This window comes from Malus sylvestris, chromosome 7 (assembly GCF_916048215.2).
Source record: "Malus sylvestris chromosome 7, drMalSylv7.2, whole genome shotgun sequence".
NCBI classification, from domain to species: Eukaryota; Viridiplantae; Streptophyta; class Magnoliopsida; order Rosales; family Rosaceae; genus Malus; species Malus sylvestris.
Window position 1 is genome coordinate 3193201 of NC_062266.1, and position 20439 is coordinate 3213639.

Consider the following 20439-nt stretch of genomic DNA (forward strand, 5'->3'; position numbering starts at 1 on the left):
GAATAATATTCCTTTTTGATAATAATCCTAATATAAATAATCCTACTATAAATGATGATAATTATGTTTCATGAAAATAATCCTAATATAAAACATAGTGAAGAATAATATTCCTTTTTGATAATAATCCAATTTAATAATAATCCACTTTAATAATAATCCAATTTGATAATAAAAAAACCTAATATTAATGAATAATCCAATTTGATAATAAAAAAAACCTAATATTAATGAATAAAAATGAATAATTCGTTTTTTTTTTTCCTAAGTTTTGGACCTTTTGATTCAACCCAACCCAACCCAAGTGTGGTTATATTTGAGATTTGGGCCTAAGGTCAAGTTTGGAGACTACATTAAGTGGGCTTTAATGAATAGTCCAATTTGATAATAAGCCAATTTAATGAATAATAATCCAATTTTATAATAATCTAATTTAATGAATAATAATCCAATTTGATAATAAAAAAAACCTAATATTAATGAATAATAATCCAATTTGATAAAAAAATAATCCTAATATAAATGATGAATAATATTCCTTTTTGATAATAATCCTAATATAAATAATCCTACTATAAATGATGATAATTATGTTTCATGAAAATAATCCTAATATAAAACATAGTGATGAATAATATTCCTTTTTGATAATAATCCAATTTAATAATAATCCACTTTAATAATAATTCAATTTAATGAATAATCCAATTTGATAATAAAAAAAACCTAATACTAATGAATAATCCAATTTGATAATAAAAAAAACTAATATTAATGAATAAAAATGAATAATTCGTTTTTTTTTTCCTAAGTTTTGGACCTTTTGGTTCAACCCAACCCAACCCAAGTGTGGTTATGTTTGAGATTTGGGCCTAAGGTCAAGTTTGGAGACTACATTGAGTGGGCTTTAATGAATAGTCCAATTTGATAATAAGCCAATTTAATGAATAATCCAATTTAATGAATAATAATCCAATTTTATAATAATCTAATTTAATGAATAATAATCCAATTTGATAATAAAAAACCAAATATTAATGAATAATAATCCTATTTGATAATAAAACCTAATATTAATAAAATAATAAATAACATTAAACATATTAAAATTATCACGAGTCCACACAAATTTATTTGTTGTTGTATAAATTACAATAATATAAATATAAGTTTGTAAACTTACCTTAAATATGGAACCCTTTGTGTTCAAGCTTTGGAATGGATCTGGAATGGCTTTGAAAATGGTAAGGGAAATAAAATAATAAATAACATTAAACATATTAAAATTATCCTAGGGAATAATTATACAACATTACTTAATTACTTAAAAAAATTAACATGTAATTGTTAACAATACTTAATTACTTACAAAAACTAACATGCAAGTATTAACATTACTTAATTACTTAAAAAAATTAACATGCAATTGTTGACATTACTTAATTACTTACAAAAACTAACATGCAAGTATTAACATTACTTACAAAAACTAACATGCAAGTATTAATTACTTAAAAAAAATTAACATGTAATTGTTAACATTACTTAATTACTTACAAAAACTAACATGCAAGTATTAACATTACTTAATTACTTAAAAAATTAACATGCAATTGTTAACATTACTTAATTACTTACAAAAACTAACATGCAAGTATTAATTACTTAAAAAATTAACATACGAGTTCACACAAATTTTTTTGTTGTTGTATAAATTATAAGAATATAAATATAAGTTTGTAAACTTACTTTAAATATGGAACCCTTTGTGTTTAAGCTCTGGATCTGGAATGACTTTGAAAGGGGTAAGGGAAATAAAATAATCGAAAAGGCTCCTCTGATACTGATACTCCACCTCTTGAAATTTTTTCACAATGACAACTTTGAAAGAATAACACAATAACTCTGAAACTCCACCTTTTAAAACAATATCGGCACATGGTTTTGAATGAAACCACCGTCCATGGTTTGAAAATACTACAAATTATAATGGTAAAAGCTGCATGAAATTGTCCAAATAATTGTTCGTGTTGTCGAGAATATGGAGTGAGTCATGTGTCCTCCTGACAGGAGGAACCCACACACACACACAAATGACCACCATTCATGGTCTGAAAAGAATACAAATTATAATTGTCTCATGTCCAAATAATTGTAAAACTTGTCAGGGATTATTGAGTGAGTTGTATCCTCCTGACAGGAGGAACCCACACACTCAAAAGACACATCGCACGCACACACAACGCACGCACGCAGACAACCTCAGTCTCTCTCTCTCTCGATCCTTCTCGTTCTCTCTTCTCCCTTCTCTTCTTCCACACACACACTCACACAGAGAGCTCCTCAGTCTCTCTCTCTCTCTCGATCATCCTTCTCGATCTCTCTTCTCCCTTCTCTTCTCCCACACACACACTCACACAGAGAGCTCCACAGGTTGACATCGGATCCAAGTCCAACACACGCACACACAGAGATCGGACTCACAGAGATCTCCGATCTCTCTTCTGCCAAACACACACACGCACACAGAGATCTCTCGATCTCTCTTCTCCATTCTCCGATCTCTCTTCTCCCTTCTCCGATCTCTCTTCTCCCAAACACCCACATACAAAGAGAGATCTCCGATCTCTCTTCTCCCAAACACACACACACACACAGAGATCTCTCGATCTCTCTTCTCCCTTCGCCGTTGATCGTGGCTCAGGCGAAGTCAGAGGTGCGCCGCTGAGCAAGGATCGTTCGTCTTCGTCTTCGTCAGGTGAGATTCCATGAAACCCTAAACCCTAAACCGACTTCACCCTGCCTTGAATCGTTTATGCATGCATGAAATCTGATGTATATATGTGAAATTGATGTTAAGATTCGTGTTTTTGCAAGGTTTTTGGGACGAAACCGGCCCGGGAATCGCCCCACCGTCTCCGGCGTTCTTCTCCAACGTCGCCTCGGATTCCGATTCCACCGTCCATGGATATTTCGCCGATATTTCCAAAATATCGCGATATTTGGCCGAAAAGCATTCGGATACCACTTTTAATATCGCCATCCCGAAAAACCGATAATATCGGCGATATTTCGCCTATATTATCGGCATTTTCTTCCATGGTTTTATCAGAGTTAATCAAAATAAACCATTAGTGATATATTGGTTGCAAGAAAGTTTTTTTCATTGCAGAGTAATAAGTAATGTCTAAAATATCGATGATATCGAAAATATTGGTAATTCAAAAACACAGAAATTTCGATGGAAATATCAGGATATTAGATATCGATAAAAATTGAATAAAAATCACGGAAATTGTAAGAAAAATTTGGAAATGTTTATTGAAACTTTGCAAGATGTTTATTTAGTCAATTATCTATTAGTTTATCACAAAAAATTGGAAGGAAATGCATTGCATGATGGATTTAACTGATTTAAGTTGATTATATGGCGAGCTGGTAAACATTGTGAGTGTAGAAAATATGTAGTAATTAATGAAAGAAGTTTAAACACACCATAATAATTTATATATAATGAATTAGTACAATATTTTACACTTTATACATTGCATGGTAAGATACATGAGTGATTTAGTAACACATAGAATTCCTATCAAGGTCTAAAATATCAATGATATCGGAAATATCGGTAGTCCAAAAACACAGAAATTTCGATGGAAATATCGGGATAATATCGATATTTTAGACCTTGGTGATAAGTAGCTTTTTATCCAAATTTGTCATTGAGATTAACATAATTCTTTATTTTGGTCGATGACAAGGAAAATCGATAGAACTGATCCCTAAGTTTGTCCACTGTAAATGCTAGTTTACTTGCTCAACTATAGGGAGAGGTAGCACGAGATTCGGGCAAAGGTAAAACTATGAAGCAATCATTTTGATCATTCCTTTTAACATTTATCAATATTCTCATTAAATTTTTAAGTGAATGACCATATAACCGTTTTTTTAAGGATATTTTTGTTAAACCAACCCCTTCATTTATCAAGGATATAGAAAAATATTTCATTGAATAACCAAAATGATTACGGTGCACAAACAAGGAATTATATTTGTGACTAAATTCGGTCAATAAGTCACGTTCACAAGCTTTACAATTTATATAATTGACAGACAGCCAAGCCAGTAGAATTCGATCATGTATATGCACATGCCACGACCGTCCATATGTTCCATTCTCAATCGATGAAATGGTGACACTCTTCTTTTTAGACTCACTTGATAACAATGGCGGATCCACAGTGGGGTCAATGGGGTCGCACGACCCCTTGGAAGCCATGGAAACAACCTTAGAGACCAATTGGAGCTGCTGGTGCGACCCCTTAGAGCTGCTGGTGAGACCCCTTGGCTGCACACCAAGTGTTCGACGAAAGGTCTGAAAGAACCAAGGATGCTGTCAGCCAAGACCTAACACAAATGAAGGGAAGCCAGCCAGCATGCATAACGAGACCGATATTTTTGGGGGGGGGGTGGCTGTGGTCACACCAAAAGATGCAGAAAAATCTCAAAATTCAGTCAGATTGTGACGAAGATTATCCACAAAGAGGCAGAGTGGAGACATACGTTGCTATTTTGTGTTTATGTTTTGTTTTGGTTCGGCAATGCCGAGGAGGTCGATGACACGGAGCCAAACATTTGCATCGAATTCAAACAAAAGTTTTGGTTCTTATATTTATTTTCTGAGAGGTTATACAACTTAGGACTTGCAGTGCACTATGTTTGTATGTGACCCCACCACGTGTTTTAATACGAATGGTCGCGCTATCCTACCAAGACTCGATGAAATGACGATATTCATGCCGTTTCTGTTAAAAAAAATTGTGCGCTACGCGCGCTATCCTTATTGACCCCTCAAACATTATTTCCTGGATCTGCCACTGCTTGATAATAACACTAAAGTGCAGCCTCATTCTGAGTAAATATTAACTTAAAAGGCACAACCACACATGCTCCAAACAAAAATGGAGACACTCTTTTTTGGATGTGACTATAATATAAAGGTAAATCGCCAAAATAGTTCCTGAGATTTACATAACTCATCACTTTGGTCCCTAAGATTCCAAATCAATAAAAGTGATCCAAGAGATTGTCCACCATCCATCATTTTGGTCATTCCGTTAAAAAATTAGTTAAATTTCCCGAAGCTTTTGGCCCGAAGTTTGGGCAATTTTCAAAGCTTCGTAACTCAATCGTTTCTTAACCAAATTCGACCCATAATATATCAAAATGAAGATAGGAAAGTGTAAAATAAGATTATACCTATTTCAAAACCCAATGATTGCCAGAGATGGCCTAAAAATAGCCTCAAAGTTGACTGGTCCGAGTGAAAACTTGAAAACTCGCCAGAAACTGGGTAAACTTTAAATGTTCATAACTTCTTCAATACTCAACAAAATCAAGTGATTCAAAAACAAAAATCATACTTCTCGATGAAATGAAGAGAATGGTACCTTTTTCAACAGCTAACTCGCCATGGTTTGGCTGGAAAACGGCTCGAAAGTGGCTAACTCGAGACCAAGGTAGCCACTTTCGAGCCGTTTTCCGGCCAAACCACGGCGAGTTAGCCGTCAAAAAAGGTACCATTCTCTTTTTCTCGTCAAGAAGTATGATTTTTGTTTTTGAATCATTTGATTTCGTTGCGTATTGAAGAAGTTATGAACGTTTAAAGTTTACCCAGTTTCCGGCAAGTTTTCAAGTTTTCACTCGAACCAGTAACCTTTGAAACTATTTTCTGGCCATATATGGTAATTATTGGGTTTCAAAATAGGTATAATATTATTATACATTTTCCTATCTTCATTTTGATATATTATGGGTCGAATTTGGTTAATAAACGATTGAGTTACGAAGCTTTGAAAATTGCTCAAACTTCCGGCCAAGAGCTCCGGGACACTTAACAGAGTTTATAACGGAATGACCAAAATGATGGACGGTGGACAATCTCAGGGACCACTATTATCGATTAGGAATCTCTGGGACTAAAGTGATGAGTTATGCAAATCTCAGGGACCATTTTGGCGATTTACCCATAATATAATGTACATGGCCTTTATCACACGAATGTATATTGGGGCTAAGGTGGTTTCATGATTATTTCAAGGTTCTAAAAAACGCTAGGCACTAATTGGGCAACGGACTTGCGCCTAGAGCATAGGCAGCTAGACGGGCGTCTAGACGGATTTAGGTAAATTTCTTGTATATCTTGTAAATAAGTGCATATATTGACACTTATAAAAAATTAAACTTGTATGAAATACATGGATAAGATAATAAAAGAATAATAAAATGCAAAAAGAGTATCCAACAAGTCTAAAATTTTAAAACATATTAAGCATATATGTCATATAACCATAGTAAGGAGTATTGTAGGATGACACATGTATAATAAGTTCACAATTTAAAACCACATAAAATGCAAAATAAGAGGAAAATAATGAAATATATTAATGTAGATAGGATTTTTTTTATTTTTTAATTTCAAAAAAAAAAATAAAAACAAAACTTTCTAGCCGCCTAGCACCGCCTAGCCTGCCTAGAGCCCAGCCAATTTTTCCAACCGATTTGCAAGAAAACGCCTCGGATCACCACCGCCTAGGCCATTTTTTAGAACATTAGATTATTTAGAGTCTGAAAATTATATATGTTAAGGATTTTTTAGGACACTCTAAATGTTTTGTACGAGTTTCTTTTGTGTCTATTAAGTGTTTGAAGTAATGCCTACTAGACAATATCTCGATAGATTGTATTGATGACACTCAATATCACTTATTAGATTACTTAGGCATATATCGTATTTGTTGACATGTGCGTAACATAGTTTTGTCGATTTCTGGTTGAAAGTAAATTTTTTTATTTTACAATAGAATCCTCGAGGTTCGGATTCTTGATCCGCTAATGCTTATATGAAAATTCATTAGCTGTATAGAATCTGGAAAGTGTATTCCTTGCAATGTAAAAGAAGAGAAAAGAAAAGTGAGAAGGCATTTTTTGCAAACTAGAGATTAATATTAGTTGAGAAGAAATAAATAAAGTTTATTGAATAAAGAATGATGGAAAAGGCAGGAAAGGGATCCTCTCCGGATTCCTTCTCCATAATTCATCAAGTTCGAGAATCCAGACTGTTGATACAACGGTTGCAAACAGGGATCTATTTTAAAAAGTTATAATAACTTTAGCCGTTATATCAAATTTTATCAATCCAAATCCCTTAATTTAGTGGATTAGGAGGAAGAGACCTGTAAGATCCCTTTCCGAAAAGGCACACCAGGTAAGTCATTGTAAAGCATCCCTCATGCCAAAAGACAAATTCTAGGCCCTACATTCTACACGGTATATTTTGGGTTTGATTTTTGACGTTATTGAATCGTACGATTGTGGTTTGGGAGGAGTCTCTGTAAATCTTCTCGACTCTCAAAAATATGGACTGCCGTGATGCAGTCACTAATTTATTTTTTATATAAAAAAACAAATTTTAATTTTTTAATTAGAACAACTTCAAGCCAAATGAAAAGTACAGCGATGTGATATTCACACATCCATTTTTACTTCTCTCACACCCTTTTAATTTTTGACCGTCGGATCGGATGAATTGAAAAAGATCAAAGGACAAAAATTAACAAAAAATATAGAAGAAATAAAAAAAGATATATAGATAGCACACCCAAAACATATTATGAGTAAATTTTATACTTAAGAAAAAGTAAAGGAGGCTTCTGAAATAGAGGGGAAGCAACGGGGAAATGAAAAAGGGAGGGAGAGAGAGAGGGGGCTGGCTTCTGGGAACGGAAAGGAGAGGGAAAGGGTTGCTTTAAAAGGGAAAAGGCCCCGTGAGGTGCATGTGAAGCTCAGGGGGCGATCTGGGTGGGAGACTTAAGGATGCAAACGCTTCACTGGCTTTTCTAATTTCAGGTGATTCAAGTGTTCTCTCTCAGCTTTTCCTTCCGTTAATTTTATTGTCCTCCGATTGGATGTTACTTCCTATCTCATAAATTAAAATAGATTTGAATATAGTCCGTTATATGTTGTGTCAAACGTGATAAGGATAGCACATGATGGGTTATGAGTTCATAATATAATGGGTTATCTAACATATTTTTATACATGAGTTACAAGTCATGTCTTACAAATCACTGCCCATCCAATCTTATCTCCAAGGCTCAATCCCTTCCAGCCCACCAAACGGACCCTTAGGGTTTTAAAGCATCAGCCATGGTGCTGTGATTGCTTCTGAGCTTTCAGCAAATGGTTTCTTTTTGGTTGGAACTTTTGGGTTTTTTGTTTAACTGATGCGTTGAATTTCAGCACCAAAAACTCGGAATTGAGATAGTTCTCATTGAATTGTTCAATTTATGGCGGGAAAATCCCATATTTTAGGAAATTGACATGAAATTTGGTGGTTATATATGCAATACGTAAATCAAGGTTCTAAAAGACGTGAGGCGCTAGTCGGGCGGCGGGCTGAGGCCTAGTGGCTAGGCAAGGGTCTAAGCAACCGAGGCAGATTTAAGTAACTTTATAATACGTTGTGCATATAAATGCCTATTTATACAACAACAACAACAACAAAGCCTTTTCCCACTAAGTGGGGTCGGCTATATGAATCCTAGAACGCCATTGCGCTCGGTTTTGTGTCATGTCCTCCGTTAGATCCAAGTACTCTAAGCCTTTTCTTAGAGTCTCTTCCAAAGTTTTCCTAGGTCTTCCTCTACCCCTTTGGCCCTGAACCTCTGTCCCGTAGTCACATCTTCGAACCGGAGCGTCAGTCGGCCTTCTTTGCACATGTCCAAATCACCGGAACCGATTTTCTCTCATCTTTCCTTCAATTTCGGCTACTCCTACTTTACCTCGGATATCCTCATTCTCAATCTTATCCTTTCTCGTGTGCCCACACATCCCACGGAGCATCCTCATCTCCGCTACACCCATTTTGTGTACGTGTTGATGTTTCACCGCCCAACATTCTGTGCCATAGAACATCGCTGGCCTTATTGCCGTCCTATAAAATTTTCCCTTGAGCTTCAGTGGCCTACGACAGTCACACAACACGCCGGATGCACTCTTACACTTCATCCATCCAGCTCGTATTCTATAGTTGAGATCTCCATCTAATTCTCCGTTCTCTTGCAAGATAGATCCTAGGTAGCGAAAACGGTCGCTTTTTATGATCTTCGCTAGATTGCTCCGATCATTAGTGTGGATAAGTATATAAATGGATAGAGATAGGAAAGCAAACACAAGATGTACGTGGTTCACCCAGATTGGCTACGTCCACGGAATAGAAGAGTTCTCATTAATTGTGAAGGGTTTACACAAGTACATAGGTTTAAGCTCTCCTTTAGTGAGTACAAGTGAATGATTTAGTACAAATGACATTAGAGTACAAATGACATTAGGAAATATTGTGGGAGAATGATCTCGTAATCACGAAACTTCTAAGTATCGGAGTGTGGTATCATCTTGACTTGCCTTATCTGTCTCATAGGTAGATGTGGCAGCTTCTCTGGAAGTACTCTTCCTCCATCCAGGGGTGGTATCTTTAACTGGTGGAGATGCACAAGGTAATGTATCAATTTCACTTGAAGCTTACTTGTAGTTTCAGGCTTGGTCAAGCGCGATACAAACCATGTAGTAGGAGTCCCCCAAGTCGCCGAGCTAGGGGATCTGCTGAAAGAGGTGACAGACAAGGTAAGCAATCAGAGCTCCGGCTGATTATTCACCTTCTCCCCATCTTGCAGCAGCATGAAGGATAAAGAGAAGAAAAATGAGAAGAGATGATATGGGATACTTTTGCTTTTGAAGAAGTAACTTTCCACAGGCTTATTCTTGAACTGAGCTGGAGGGTTTTCTGGTTTCCTCCAGAGTATAAGGCCGACTGAAGAATTTGAGGGTCAAAACAAGTCCATCAAATCTAGAGTACGTTCGACCCTGCTGATATGGGATACTTTTTCTTTTGACAGAGTAATGGATGTATAGGCACGTGTGCTGTTACGCTTGTCTCCACATGCTTCCTTGTATCCTTCGCACTTGCCCTATCTGTTCCTCAAGCAGATGCGGTATCTTCCCTGGAAACATAAGATGTTGAAGATGAGTACTCGAGAGCAATGCCAGGTAAGTAATCAGGTAAGGGGTTCCAGGCAGTCAGTTCGTGGTTGGGAGCTTGATTTCAAGTGCTGACTGATTGCTCTCTTTCTCCTTGTCTTGCAGGTAAAAACAAGGCCAAAGGAAAAGACAGGGAAAAAGCATGATATGGGATACTCTTGCTTTTAACCCTGATGATATGAGATATTCTTGCTCTAGTATAGCTTGTTTGCAGGGGTATTATCGGGGGGAAAAAAAGCTGAATATTTCGAAAGGCTTCGTTGGGAGTGCCCTCTCAGATATGAGGAAGGGTTAAGCATTTTTGCAGGTCTGCCTGTCCGTTGGGGATGGAGGTCGACATATATAGGAGTCTCCCTAACAACAAGTAGTAATGCTATTCCTTTACCCTGCTTGGTCATAGCACGGTAGTAGGAGCTGCCAGCTTCACATGTTTTAACTCTGTCAGAGCACTTTGAAAAAGTGGTATGTGGTATCTGGCTCTCGAGATTCGGAGAACGATGCTTCTTCGATTTTTGAGAAAGCAATCATGCTGGGGGTCTGGCTCTCGAGATTCGGGGAGCAGTGTCTCTTCGATTTTTGAGAAAGTAATCATGTTGGGAGTCTGGCTCTCGAGATTCGGAGGGCGGTGCCTCTTCGATTTTTTTAGTAAGCAATCTTGTTGGGAGTGTTTTCTCGGATGTGAGTAAAGGTTGGGCATGTTTGCTAGTCTACCTTGCCACGAGGCACAGAGGTTGACACACAGGGACTTTCCAATTATCCAGCAGTGGTACTGTTCCTTTACCCTTGTGGGTAATAATATGGTAGCTAGACCTTCAAAATTTATGTGTCTAAACTTTGTTAGTGCTGTTTCTTTGCTATTCTTTTACCTTTCTTGGTCAGAGCGATGTAGTGGGAGCTGCAAGCTTCACGTGCTCAACTTTGGCAGAGACTTTGGCAAAGTTATCTGTGGTACCCATGAGCTATTGTTGCGTGTGGGAAGTGGGTGATTGAACAGTAAGATTCATGTGCTTTCGACTTCACCAGAAGTCTTCGACAGAATGCCCATAATTTCCGCAAAGCTGAGTGTGCGTGTGACAGGTGCTGACAAGGCTAGAAAAGTAGGTGCCTCTTCGATTTCTGAGATCGGCCCTCGTGATCTCTAAGCAGCCCAGCTTTTGAGAAAGCGAGCGTCTCTTCGATTGATTCGGAGAACGATGCCTCTTCGATTTTTGAGAAAGCAATCATGCTGGGGGTCTGGCTCTCGAGATTCGGGGAGCAGTGTCTCTTCGATTTTTGAGAAAGTAATCATGTTGGGAGTCTGGCTCTCGAGATTCGGAGGGCGGTGCCTCTTCGATTTTGGAGCAAGCAATCTTGTTGGAAGTGTTTTCTCGAATGTGAGTAAAGGTTGGGCATGTTTGCTAGTCTACCTTGCCACGAAGCACAGAGGTTGACACACAGGGACTTTCCAATTATCCAGCAATGGTACTGTTCCTTTACCCTCTCTTCGATTTTTGAGAAAGTAGTCATGTTGGGAGTCTAGCTCTCGAGATTCGGAGGACGGTGCCTCTTCGATTTTGGAGCAAGCAATCTTATTGGGAGTGTTTTCTCGAATGTGAGTAAAGGTTGGGCATGTTTGCTAGTCTACCTTGCCACGAGGCACAGAGGTTGACACACAGGGACTTTCCAATTATCCAGCAGTGGTACTGTTCCTTTTACCCTTGTGGGTAATAATATGGTAGCTAGACCTTCAAAATTTATGGGTCTAAACTTTGTTAGTGCTGTTTCTTTGCTATTCTTTTACCCTTCTTGGTCAGAGCGATGTAGTGGGAGCTGCAAGCTTCACGTGCTCAACTTTGGCAGAGAACTTTGGCAAAGTTATCTGTGGTACCCATGAGCTATTGTTGTGTGTGGGAAGTGGGTGATTGGACAGTAAGATTCATGTGTTTTCTACTTCCCTAGAAGTCTTCGACAGAATACCCATAATTTCCGCAAAGCTGAGTGTGCGTGTGACAGGTGCTGATAAGGCTGGAAAAGTAGGTGCCTCTTCGATTTCTAAGATCGGCCCTCGTGGTCTCTGAGGAGCCCAACTTTTGAGAAAGCGAGCGCCTCTTCGATTTCTGAGATCGGCTTTCATGGTCTTTGAGCAGCTCAACTTTTGAGAAAGCAAACACCTCTTCGATTTATGAGATCACCCTTGTGGTCTCTAAGCAGCCCAGCTTTTGAGAAAGCAAACGCCTCTTCGATTTCTGAGCAGGCGTCTCTTCGATGTCTGAAGCTCCGTCGAGTGCAGCTTTTTATAGAGGCTGGCATTAAGTTCCAAAGCACACTTGAATCTCCACCAGTAGAAGCTCCATTCTTGCACTTCTAAGATCTTGATTTGTCCGACTTCTTCTCTCTTCAACACCTTTGAAAATGTCTGGCCCCTCCGACCGTCGTTTTGACTTGAACCTTGTTGAAGAGGCAGCCCCGCCTTCTCCAGACAACATATGGCGCCCATCCTTCGTCTCCCCTACTGGTCCTCTTACCGTTGGGGATTCCGTGATGAAGAATGATATGACCGCTGCGGTGGTGGCCAGGAACCTTCTCACTCCCAAAGATAACAAACTACTTTCCAAACGGTCTGATGAGTTAGCTGTTAAGGATTCGCTGGCTCTCAGTGTTCAGTGTGCAGGTTCTGTGTCTAATATGGCCCAACGCCTATTTGCTCGAACCCGCCAAGTTGAATCATTAGCGGCCGAAGTGATGAGTCTCAAACAGGAGATTAGAGGGCTCAAGCATGAGAATAAACAGTTGCACCGGCTCGCACATGACTATGCTACAAACATGAAGAGGAAGCTTGACCAGATGAAGGAAACTGATGGTCAGGTTTTACTTGATCATCAGAGATTTGTGGGTTTGTTCCAAAGGCATTTATTGCCTTCGTCTTCTGGGGCTGTACCGCGTAATGAAGCTCCAAATGATCAACCTCTGATGCCTCCTCCTTCTAGGGTTCTGTCCAGTACTGAGGCTCCGAATGATCCCCCTTCGATGCCTTCTCTTTCTGGGGCTCTACCGACTGCTGAGACTTCTCCTAAGCAACCTTTGTGAAGGCTCCATCTTGTTTGTTTATTTTGACTCATGTATATGTACATATTTGTAGCTTATCGGGGATATCAATAAATAAGTTTTCCTTCATTTCAACATATTGTGTTAAATACACCAAAGCCTTCTTCGCTAAGTTCTTTGAATTTTCTTTTGTTGAAGCTTGTATGTTGAAGCTTTCTGAGTGGAGCATGTAGGTTGGGGTAGTGTTCCCTTAATTTTCCGAGTGAGGAAAACTTCTCGGTTGGAGACTTGGAAAATCCAAGTCACTGAGTAGGATCGGCTATATGAATCTTAGAACGCCATTGTGCTCGGTCCTGTGTCATGTCCTTCGTTAGATCCAAGTACTCTAAGTCTTTTCTTAGAGTCTCTTCCAAAGTTTTCCTAGGTCTTCCTCTACCCCTTCGGCCCTGAACCTCTGTCCCATAGTCGCATCTTCTAATCGGAGCGTCAGTAGGCCTTCTTTGCACATGTCCAAACCACCGTAACCGATTTTCTCTCATCTTTCCTTCAATTTCGGCTACTCCTACTTTACCCCGGATATCCTCATTCCTAATCTTATCCTTTCTCGTGTGCCCACACATCCAACGAAGCATCCTCATCTCCGCTACACCCATTTTGTGTACGTGTTGATGCTTCACCGCCCAACATTCTGTGCCATACAGCATCGCCGGCCTTATTGCCGTCCTATAAAATTTTTCCTTGAGCTTCAGTGGCATATGGCGGTCACACAACACACCAGATGCACTCTTCCACTTCATCCATTCAGCTTGTATTCTATGGTTGAGATCTCCATCTAATTCTCCGTTCTTTTGCAAGATAGATAGATCCTAGGTAACGAAAACGGTCGCTCTTTGGTATTTCTTGATCTCCGATCCTCACCCCTAACTCATTTTGGCCTCCATTTGCACTGAACTTGCACTCCATATATTCTGTCTTTGATCGGCTTAGGCGAAGACCTTTAGATTCTAACACTTCTCTCCAAAGGTTAAGCTTTGCATTTACCCCTTCCTGAGTTTCATCTATCAACACTATATCGTCTGCGAAAAGCATACACCAAGGAATATCATCTTGAATATGTCCTGTTAACTCATCCATTACCAACGCAAAAAGGTAAGGACTTAAGGATGAGCCTTGATGTAATCCTACAGTTATGGGAAAGCTTTCGGTTTGTCCTTCATGAGTTCTTACGGCAGTCTTTGCTCCTTCATACATATCCTTTATAGCTTAGATATATGCTACTCGTACTCCTTTCTTCTCTAAAATCCTCCAAAGAATGTCTCTTGGGACCCTATCATACGCTTTTTCCAAATCTATAAAGACCATGTGTAAATCCTTTTTCCCATCTCTATATCTTTCCATCAATCTTCATACATATAAATGCCTATTTATACTTAAAGAAAAATAATTGTAAACATCAATTGCAAAATAAAATGACATATATATTATAAAGTATTAGAACATATTTAAACATGGAGAACAAACATATAATGAGTTTTCATCCTAATATTCAATAAGTCTCTTACATTTTATTGAAAAAATAAAATACAAAATGAAAGTTATCGATTTTCTGTCTAAGTAAGAGTCACGACCTAGGCGGGTTTAGGTGGGCTAGGCGGATGCCTAAGCGGGTATAAGCACACTTTCTTAATTTTCAAACGCCCCGGAACTAATCCGGGCGGTTAACAGCTGCCTAACGTCCATGGATGGAGCCACTATAAGCCTAGAGGGGGTGGATGCCCCCACTCATTTTTTGTCCCTTTTGTGCAAAAAAATTGTACAGTTTTGCATCCTAATGACCAACCCTAATTAAAATACAAATTAAACCCTATATGTTAATTGGTATCAAGGGAAATGCTAAGGAGACTCTTCTAAAAGTCTCTCCATGGACTCTCCGCCACCTCATGTTTTTAGGACAATCCTCATACCAACATTATTAAACATTGTGGCAAAAACATGAGGTGGCGGAGAGTCCCACTTTGAGAGTCTCCTTAGCATTTCTCTTAGTATCAATATGACTGACTTCAACAACAATGATTCTAAGTATTTTGTATGAAAAACTTTATGGATTAATATATAAGTGTTTTGTTCAGTAAATTTTTTAGTTCTTTAATTGTAACTTTGTTGTTTGAGAATGCCCCCATTCATACAATGACTTAAATAAAGAAGTGGTTTGTGGACTTTCTTTTTAATCAAGTTTTGTATTAAGAGGAAATGGAAGTGTGTAATGCCTAAAATCAAAATGGTTAAAAAATCTCTCTCTAGTTAGAGTGTTGCATCGAACGCACTTTGTTCTCCCAGGTTACCATAATTATATTTGGTTTTCACAGTTTTTAATTAGTTTCGGTACAAGATATATATGTATTATGATTTCCTTATGATTATACGTCTGTTAAGATTCCTGTAGGATCGTGGCTGTAAATACAACTTGTTCTGGAAAGGAAAAAAATATAATCCTTGAAGTTGAAGTTCAGAACTTGCTGATCAAGAAAGATCAAAGAGGTTAGCAACTTGTTGTTGTGAGCAGCCATGGCACTCATTTCACAGACAGCTTCACTATATTATGCTGCTAGGAAGACACAGATTTTGCATGTAGCAGGCAACTTAGACGAAGGCCAGAAACGATGGGGTAGCGTGATCGTTAATGCAAGGCCTCCCTCAGAAGCAGCTGCAGTTTCAACAGATCCACTGACCAAGGAGGATCTCATAGGCTACTTTGCATCTGGATGCAAGCCTAAGGAAAATTGGAGGTAATTTATACTATATTATTGCATTATTTTAACCATGCTTTGTATACTCAGTTTTTTGGATAGCTTGTGCTAATTTTTGTAAACTTGATCATGATTCCTTCTTTAGGATTGGGATTGAACATGAGAGGTTTGGGTTTGACCTAAAAACTTTACGTCCAATGAAGTATGAACAAATAGCTGAGTTGCTTAATGGGATTGCTGAGAGATTTGGTTGGGATAAAAATTTTGAAGGTGACAACGTTATTGCACTTAAACAGGTATAATATTGCTTAAATTCGCCTGTAATTTGTGTTCATTTTATGTTTAACTTCCATTATTTCCCTGTAATTTGTGCATTCTCGTATGACTCAATATGTTTAATCAGTTATCAAGAAACTCTTGCCATTATCATGATTTTTATGAAAATAAAATGTGACAATGCTGGGTAGGGTAACCAAAGCATAGCGCTGGAGCCTGGAGGTCAGTTCGAGCATAGCGGTGCACCCCTTGAAACTCTGCATCAAATTCATGCTGAAGTTGATTCACACCTTTATCAGGTCAGTAAAGATGTTTGTACTTTGGAATTCATGTGCAACTATGCCACAATCTATTCATAAATCGTTTTTAGTTAAAGGCCACTTCCAGAATGTTCTCTGTTTTCTCCTTCCTCTTGGATGTTAACTTGTTTTTTATGTTCATTTTTTACTAGGTTCAATCGGTTCTAAAGGAAATAGGAATTGGATTACTTGATATTGGTTATCAGCCTAAATGGGAGATTAAAGACATACCTTTGATGCCCAAGGTATAATCCTCCATTCAACCTTATGGAGATGCATTTTCGATTCTTATATTGAGATAGCAAATGTTGAAACATGCCTTGTTGACTGCTGAAAGTTGTTATAACTTCTTCTGATCATGTGTTTTGGCTCAGGAAAGATATCAAGTTTTTCTAAATTACATGCCCAAAGTTGGCTCGCGAGGAATTGATTCAATGTTCAGGACTTGTAGTGTACAGGTATAACGATTTGTACTAATCAAAGGAGGTTCTTGCTATGAATACTCGCAACGTGATTCATTTGGTCACGGAAGATCTTTTAAACTCGTGAGCACCATCATTGTTCATTTTTTCTAGGTTAATCTGGACTTCAGTTCGGAAACAGATATGATAAGGAAACTCCGTGCTAGTCTCGCTTTGCAGCCTGTGAGGATTATGATCCCTTGTTTTTGGTGTAAAATTTGTTTATTTTCAGATGTCCATGAACCTTTCAACAAATGAAACAGATTGCAACAGCTCTATTTGCAAATTCACCTTTCACTGAAGGAAAGCCAAGTGGTTTTCTTTGCATGAGAAGGTTTCTGTATTCTGTTTTGTTCTGGTCTAATGCATTCTATTATTTCTCTTTTTAGTGGAGTTGTTATTATTTGGTCGATACATGGCATCTGTATTGATTCTTCGACTTCTTGTTACAGTGAAATTTATACTGATGTGGACAAGGATCGTACAGGCATGCTTCCTTTTGTTTTTCATGACTCCTTTGGGTAAGATCTTCTTTATACTTATGAAAGAAGTTCTTGCTGTTTTCCTCTGAAACTTTGTAAGCTTGTGCATAAATAATCCAATGTCTTTCAGAACAGATAGCTCTGGTCTCCTTTTTTGCCTAATACACTTATTATTTTTTCATTGTTTGTTATGCAGTTAAATTTGATGTGTTTGGTATTTGTTCTGTTCGGTTTGGCATTGTTGTTCTGTGGTCCATGTTTATCAAATGCTGATTTTTCTTTCATAGTTGTACAAACCTTCGAATATATCTAGTCGATTTTATCTTATTTTCTTGTGCAGGTTTGAGCGCTATGTTGATTATGCTCTTGATATTCCCATGTACTTTGTCTACCGGAACAAGAACTATTTTGACTGTACTGACATGACCTTCCGGGTTTCCATCTATCCTTTTCATAGCTAGTCTTGTAATTTGAGGCTTTCTTCTGTAGTTGCAAGCTCTCTGTGCCAAGCTACTGTTTTGTTAACGACATAGTATGGCTATATTCCCGCAGGAGTTTATGGCAGGAAAGCGTTGTTGCATTCCGGGTGAAGTTATTCCAACCATAAGTGATTGGGAGATGCATTTGGGAACAATATATCCTGAGGTTCATTTCATCATACGTGCGTCAACAATCTAATTATTTGTTTTTGCTTCTTTGATGTTATTGCCTAATTATCCGTTTTTTTTTCCCATTCAGGTTAGGCTGAGGAAGTACTTGGAGATGAGGGGCGCTGGTTCAGGGCCTTGGAAGACATTTTGTGGTTTGCCAGCATTTTGGGTAATATGCATTTCGATTCCTCATATCAAACTAGTTCATTTGTTCTTCTTAACTATATCTAAGCAGCCAAAGGAGTTTGAACGTTATTTTCTGATAACAGATGTAACAAATATTATAACTTTTGTATCTACCGGTATTTCAATTATGTCTTTGTGGCTCTTACGTACCCTGTGACTTTCTTTAAAATCCCAGACTGGTTTATTGTATGATGAAGTTTCCCTGCAAAATGTGCTGGACATGATAGCTGATTGGACCACCGAAGAAAGACAGATGCTGAGAGATAAGGTGATGTCAAACGCTTCAAAACAAAGCTCATTCTTCTGCGTTCTTGTACAACGGTTAAGTTCCCAAATCTGATTGTAAAATTACAATTTAGCAGGTCCCCAAAACTGGTCTAAAGACGCCATTTCGTGGAGGACTGCTGCAGCATGTTGCCGAAAATGTGGTGAAGTTTGCCAAGGTAGATTAGACTTCTCTTACTGCTTTAAGTGTGCTTGTGCGCGTGCGCAGCTGGTTCATAGGATCCGTCTATTCTTGTGCAGGATGGCCTGGAAAGAAGAGGCTTGAATGAATCGGGATTTTTGGATGGGGTGGTGGAGGTGGCGAGAACTGGTATGCAATCGGGAGCTAAGCTAAGCTGATTTTCCATTATTCAGCGTTTGGTGTTTTGTTTTCTTTTTGGCGGAAATTGTGTGTTTACGTTGAACCTTAAATTATGTATTGCAGGTGTAGCACCGGCTGAGAAGCTGTTGCAGCTGTATTATGGGGAATGGGGGCAAAATATAGACCCCGTCTTCGAGGAGCTACGATACTGATCAGGCAAGGCACTTTGCTGGGATATTTCATCTTTGTATGTAAACCTTGCAAATTTTCTTGTGTTCCAAGGATGATTCCGGCAAAGGGCCGAAATTTGCCTTCGTTGCATCCACCTATTTGTTATAACATTTTCCGAAACAAATTATGTTGGACTTGTGTGTTCAAGCATGTTTATCTCTCTGGTTAAGCTCTTTGGTTTGAGCGATTCTTCGTTGCGAGGATCGGGGGTCCTCCAATCACATATGTTCATCGTACATCGTGCGATCAATTTTCGTCAAATATCGTTTATATTCAATTTTAAATAAATAAAAAAACCCATCTTATGTCATGCACCTGCAGCAAAGATGCCTTTGCACCGCTTTTTTTAACTCTCTTTTCATATGCTTTAATGCGGTTTAGGAATAGGTACAAAACAAAATATGAAAAAGTATCTTTGTTTAAAGTAATAAAATATTAAGCATTTGTCGATTTTCTCCCGAATTTATAAAGAGCTGTCAATATTTTCTTAAATTTTAATTTTAGCGGTTATCTCCCTGAACTTCTATAATTGGCAAAAAAATTTCTAAATTTTAATTATGGCGAGTTAACCCCTTGAATTTTTATAATTACCTAATATCCCCACTTTAATCTTCCCCCTCCCCAAACCATTAAATTTAAACAAAACAAAATGTACGAAGTGAACTAGTGAAAGAGGAGGAATAAAAATAAAAAAAACAATATGTTGTCCACTTGAGAGCTGAAATTATATTTTTGCAATTATAAAACTATAATTGACTTAAATTGAAATTTATAAAATTAAAAATCAAAAAATTAAAAAAAAAAAAGTGGCAGCTATATCTAAAACGATATATTAATTGCAAGAGAATTTGTATCCTCGCAAAGTGAGAAGTCTAAGAGCTCATTTGAAAGTAACTTTGAAATAACTGAAAACGCTTTTGGTGAAAATGATTTTGGAATCAATCTTTAGTAAAAATGCAAGTAAATCCTGAAAAAAAACACTTGAAGTGATTCCTGAAATAAGCACATAACTGGTAATTCTTGCAAAAGCACTTCAAATGCTTTTGAAACCTATAAATTAATTTTTCTAAAAACTCTTCCAGTTATTTCAAAATACTTTCGAACGAGCCCTAAATTGACAAAAAAGAGATGAGTGTTTCTAAAAATAGTAATATTAACCAAAAGTTAGGATGACAACCCGCACTGACCCACCCCACTCACGCCGGATCCAAGGAGCCGTGGACAAACATAGTGGCTTCGGTTCAATCCAGCCCAACCTTCGAAAGCGACGTCCAGACCCAGCGCCCACCACAAAGCACCTCAAGCGCGACCCACACCAAATTAAAATAATTTTAAAAAGGGCACCGAAATGCAAATGCAAATGGAATTTGTCCGAAATGCAAATGTAAAACCGGACCCC

General features: G+C 38.0%; 1 protein-coding gene across 2 annotated transcripts; it reads left to right on the forward strand.

The window, feature by feature from the left end:
- The first annotated feature begins 7718 nt into the window (after nucleotides 1-7718).
- On the forward strand, nucleotides 7719-19187 carry LOC126630677 (glutamate--cysteine ligase, chloroplastic-like). 2 transcript variants are annotated; one of them, XM_050300830.1, is made up of 16 exons: nucleotides 7719-7908; nucleotides 15556-15908; nucleotides 16015-16165; nucleotides 16337-16444; nucleotides 16597-16689; nucleotides 16819-16902; nucleotides 17020-17088; nucleotides 17169-17239; nucleotides 17358-17426; nucleotides 17728-17821; nucleotides 17940-18032; nucleotides 18126-18206; nucleotides 18399-18491; nucleotides 18586-18666; nucleotides 18749-18818; nucleotides 18933-19187. In XM_050300830.1, exons 2-16 carry the CDS (start codon nucleotides 15688-15690, stop codon nucleotides 19019-19021), a joined length of 1467 nt encoding a protein of 488 aa, XP_050156787.1. In that variant the 5' UTR covers nucleotides 7719-7908; nucleotides 15556-15687; the 3' UTR covers nucleotides 19022-19187. The 2 variants fall into 2 exon arrangements, with proteins under 2 accessions (XP_050156787.1, XP_050156788.1); XM_050300831.1 differs by having other exon boundaries at nucleotides 15566-15908.
- The last annotated feature ends 1252 nt before the right edge of the window (nucleotides 19188-20439 follow it).

Coding starts and splice junctions, on each gene's coding strand:
- LOC126630677 (XM_050300830.1), top strand. CDS start 15,688: ATGGCACTCATTTCACAGACAGCTTCACTATATTATGCTGCTAGGAAG. Junction 16,903..17,019: donor TCAGGACTTGTAGTGTACAG/GTATAACGATTT, acceptor CATTTTTTCTAG/GTTAATCTGGACTTCAGTTC. Junction 18,492..18,585: donor GACAGATGCTGAGAGATAAG/GTGATGTCAAAC, acceptor ACAATTTAGCAG/GTCCCCAAAACTGGTCTAAA.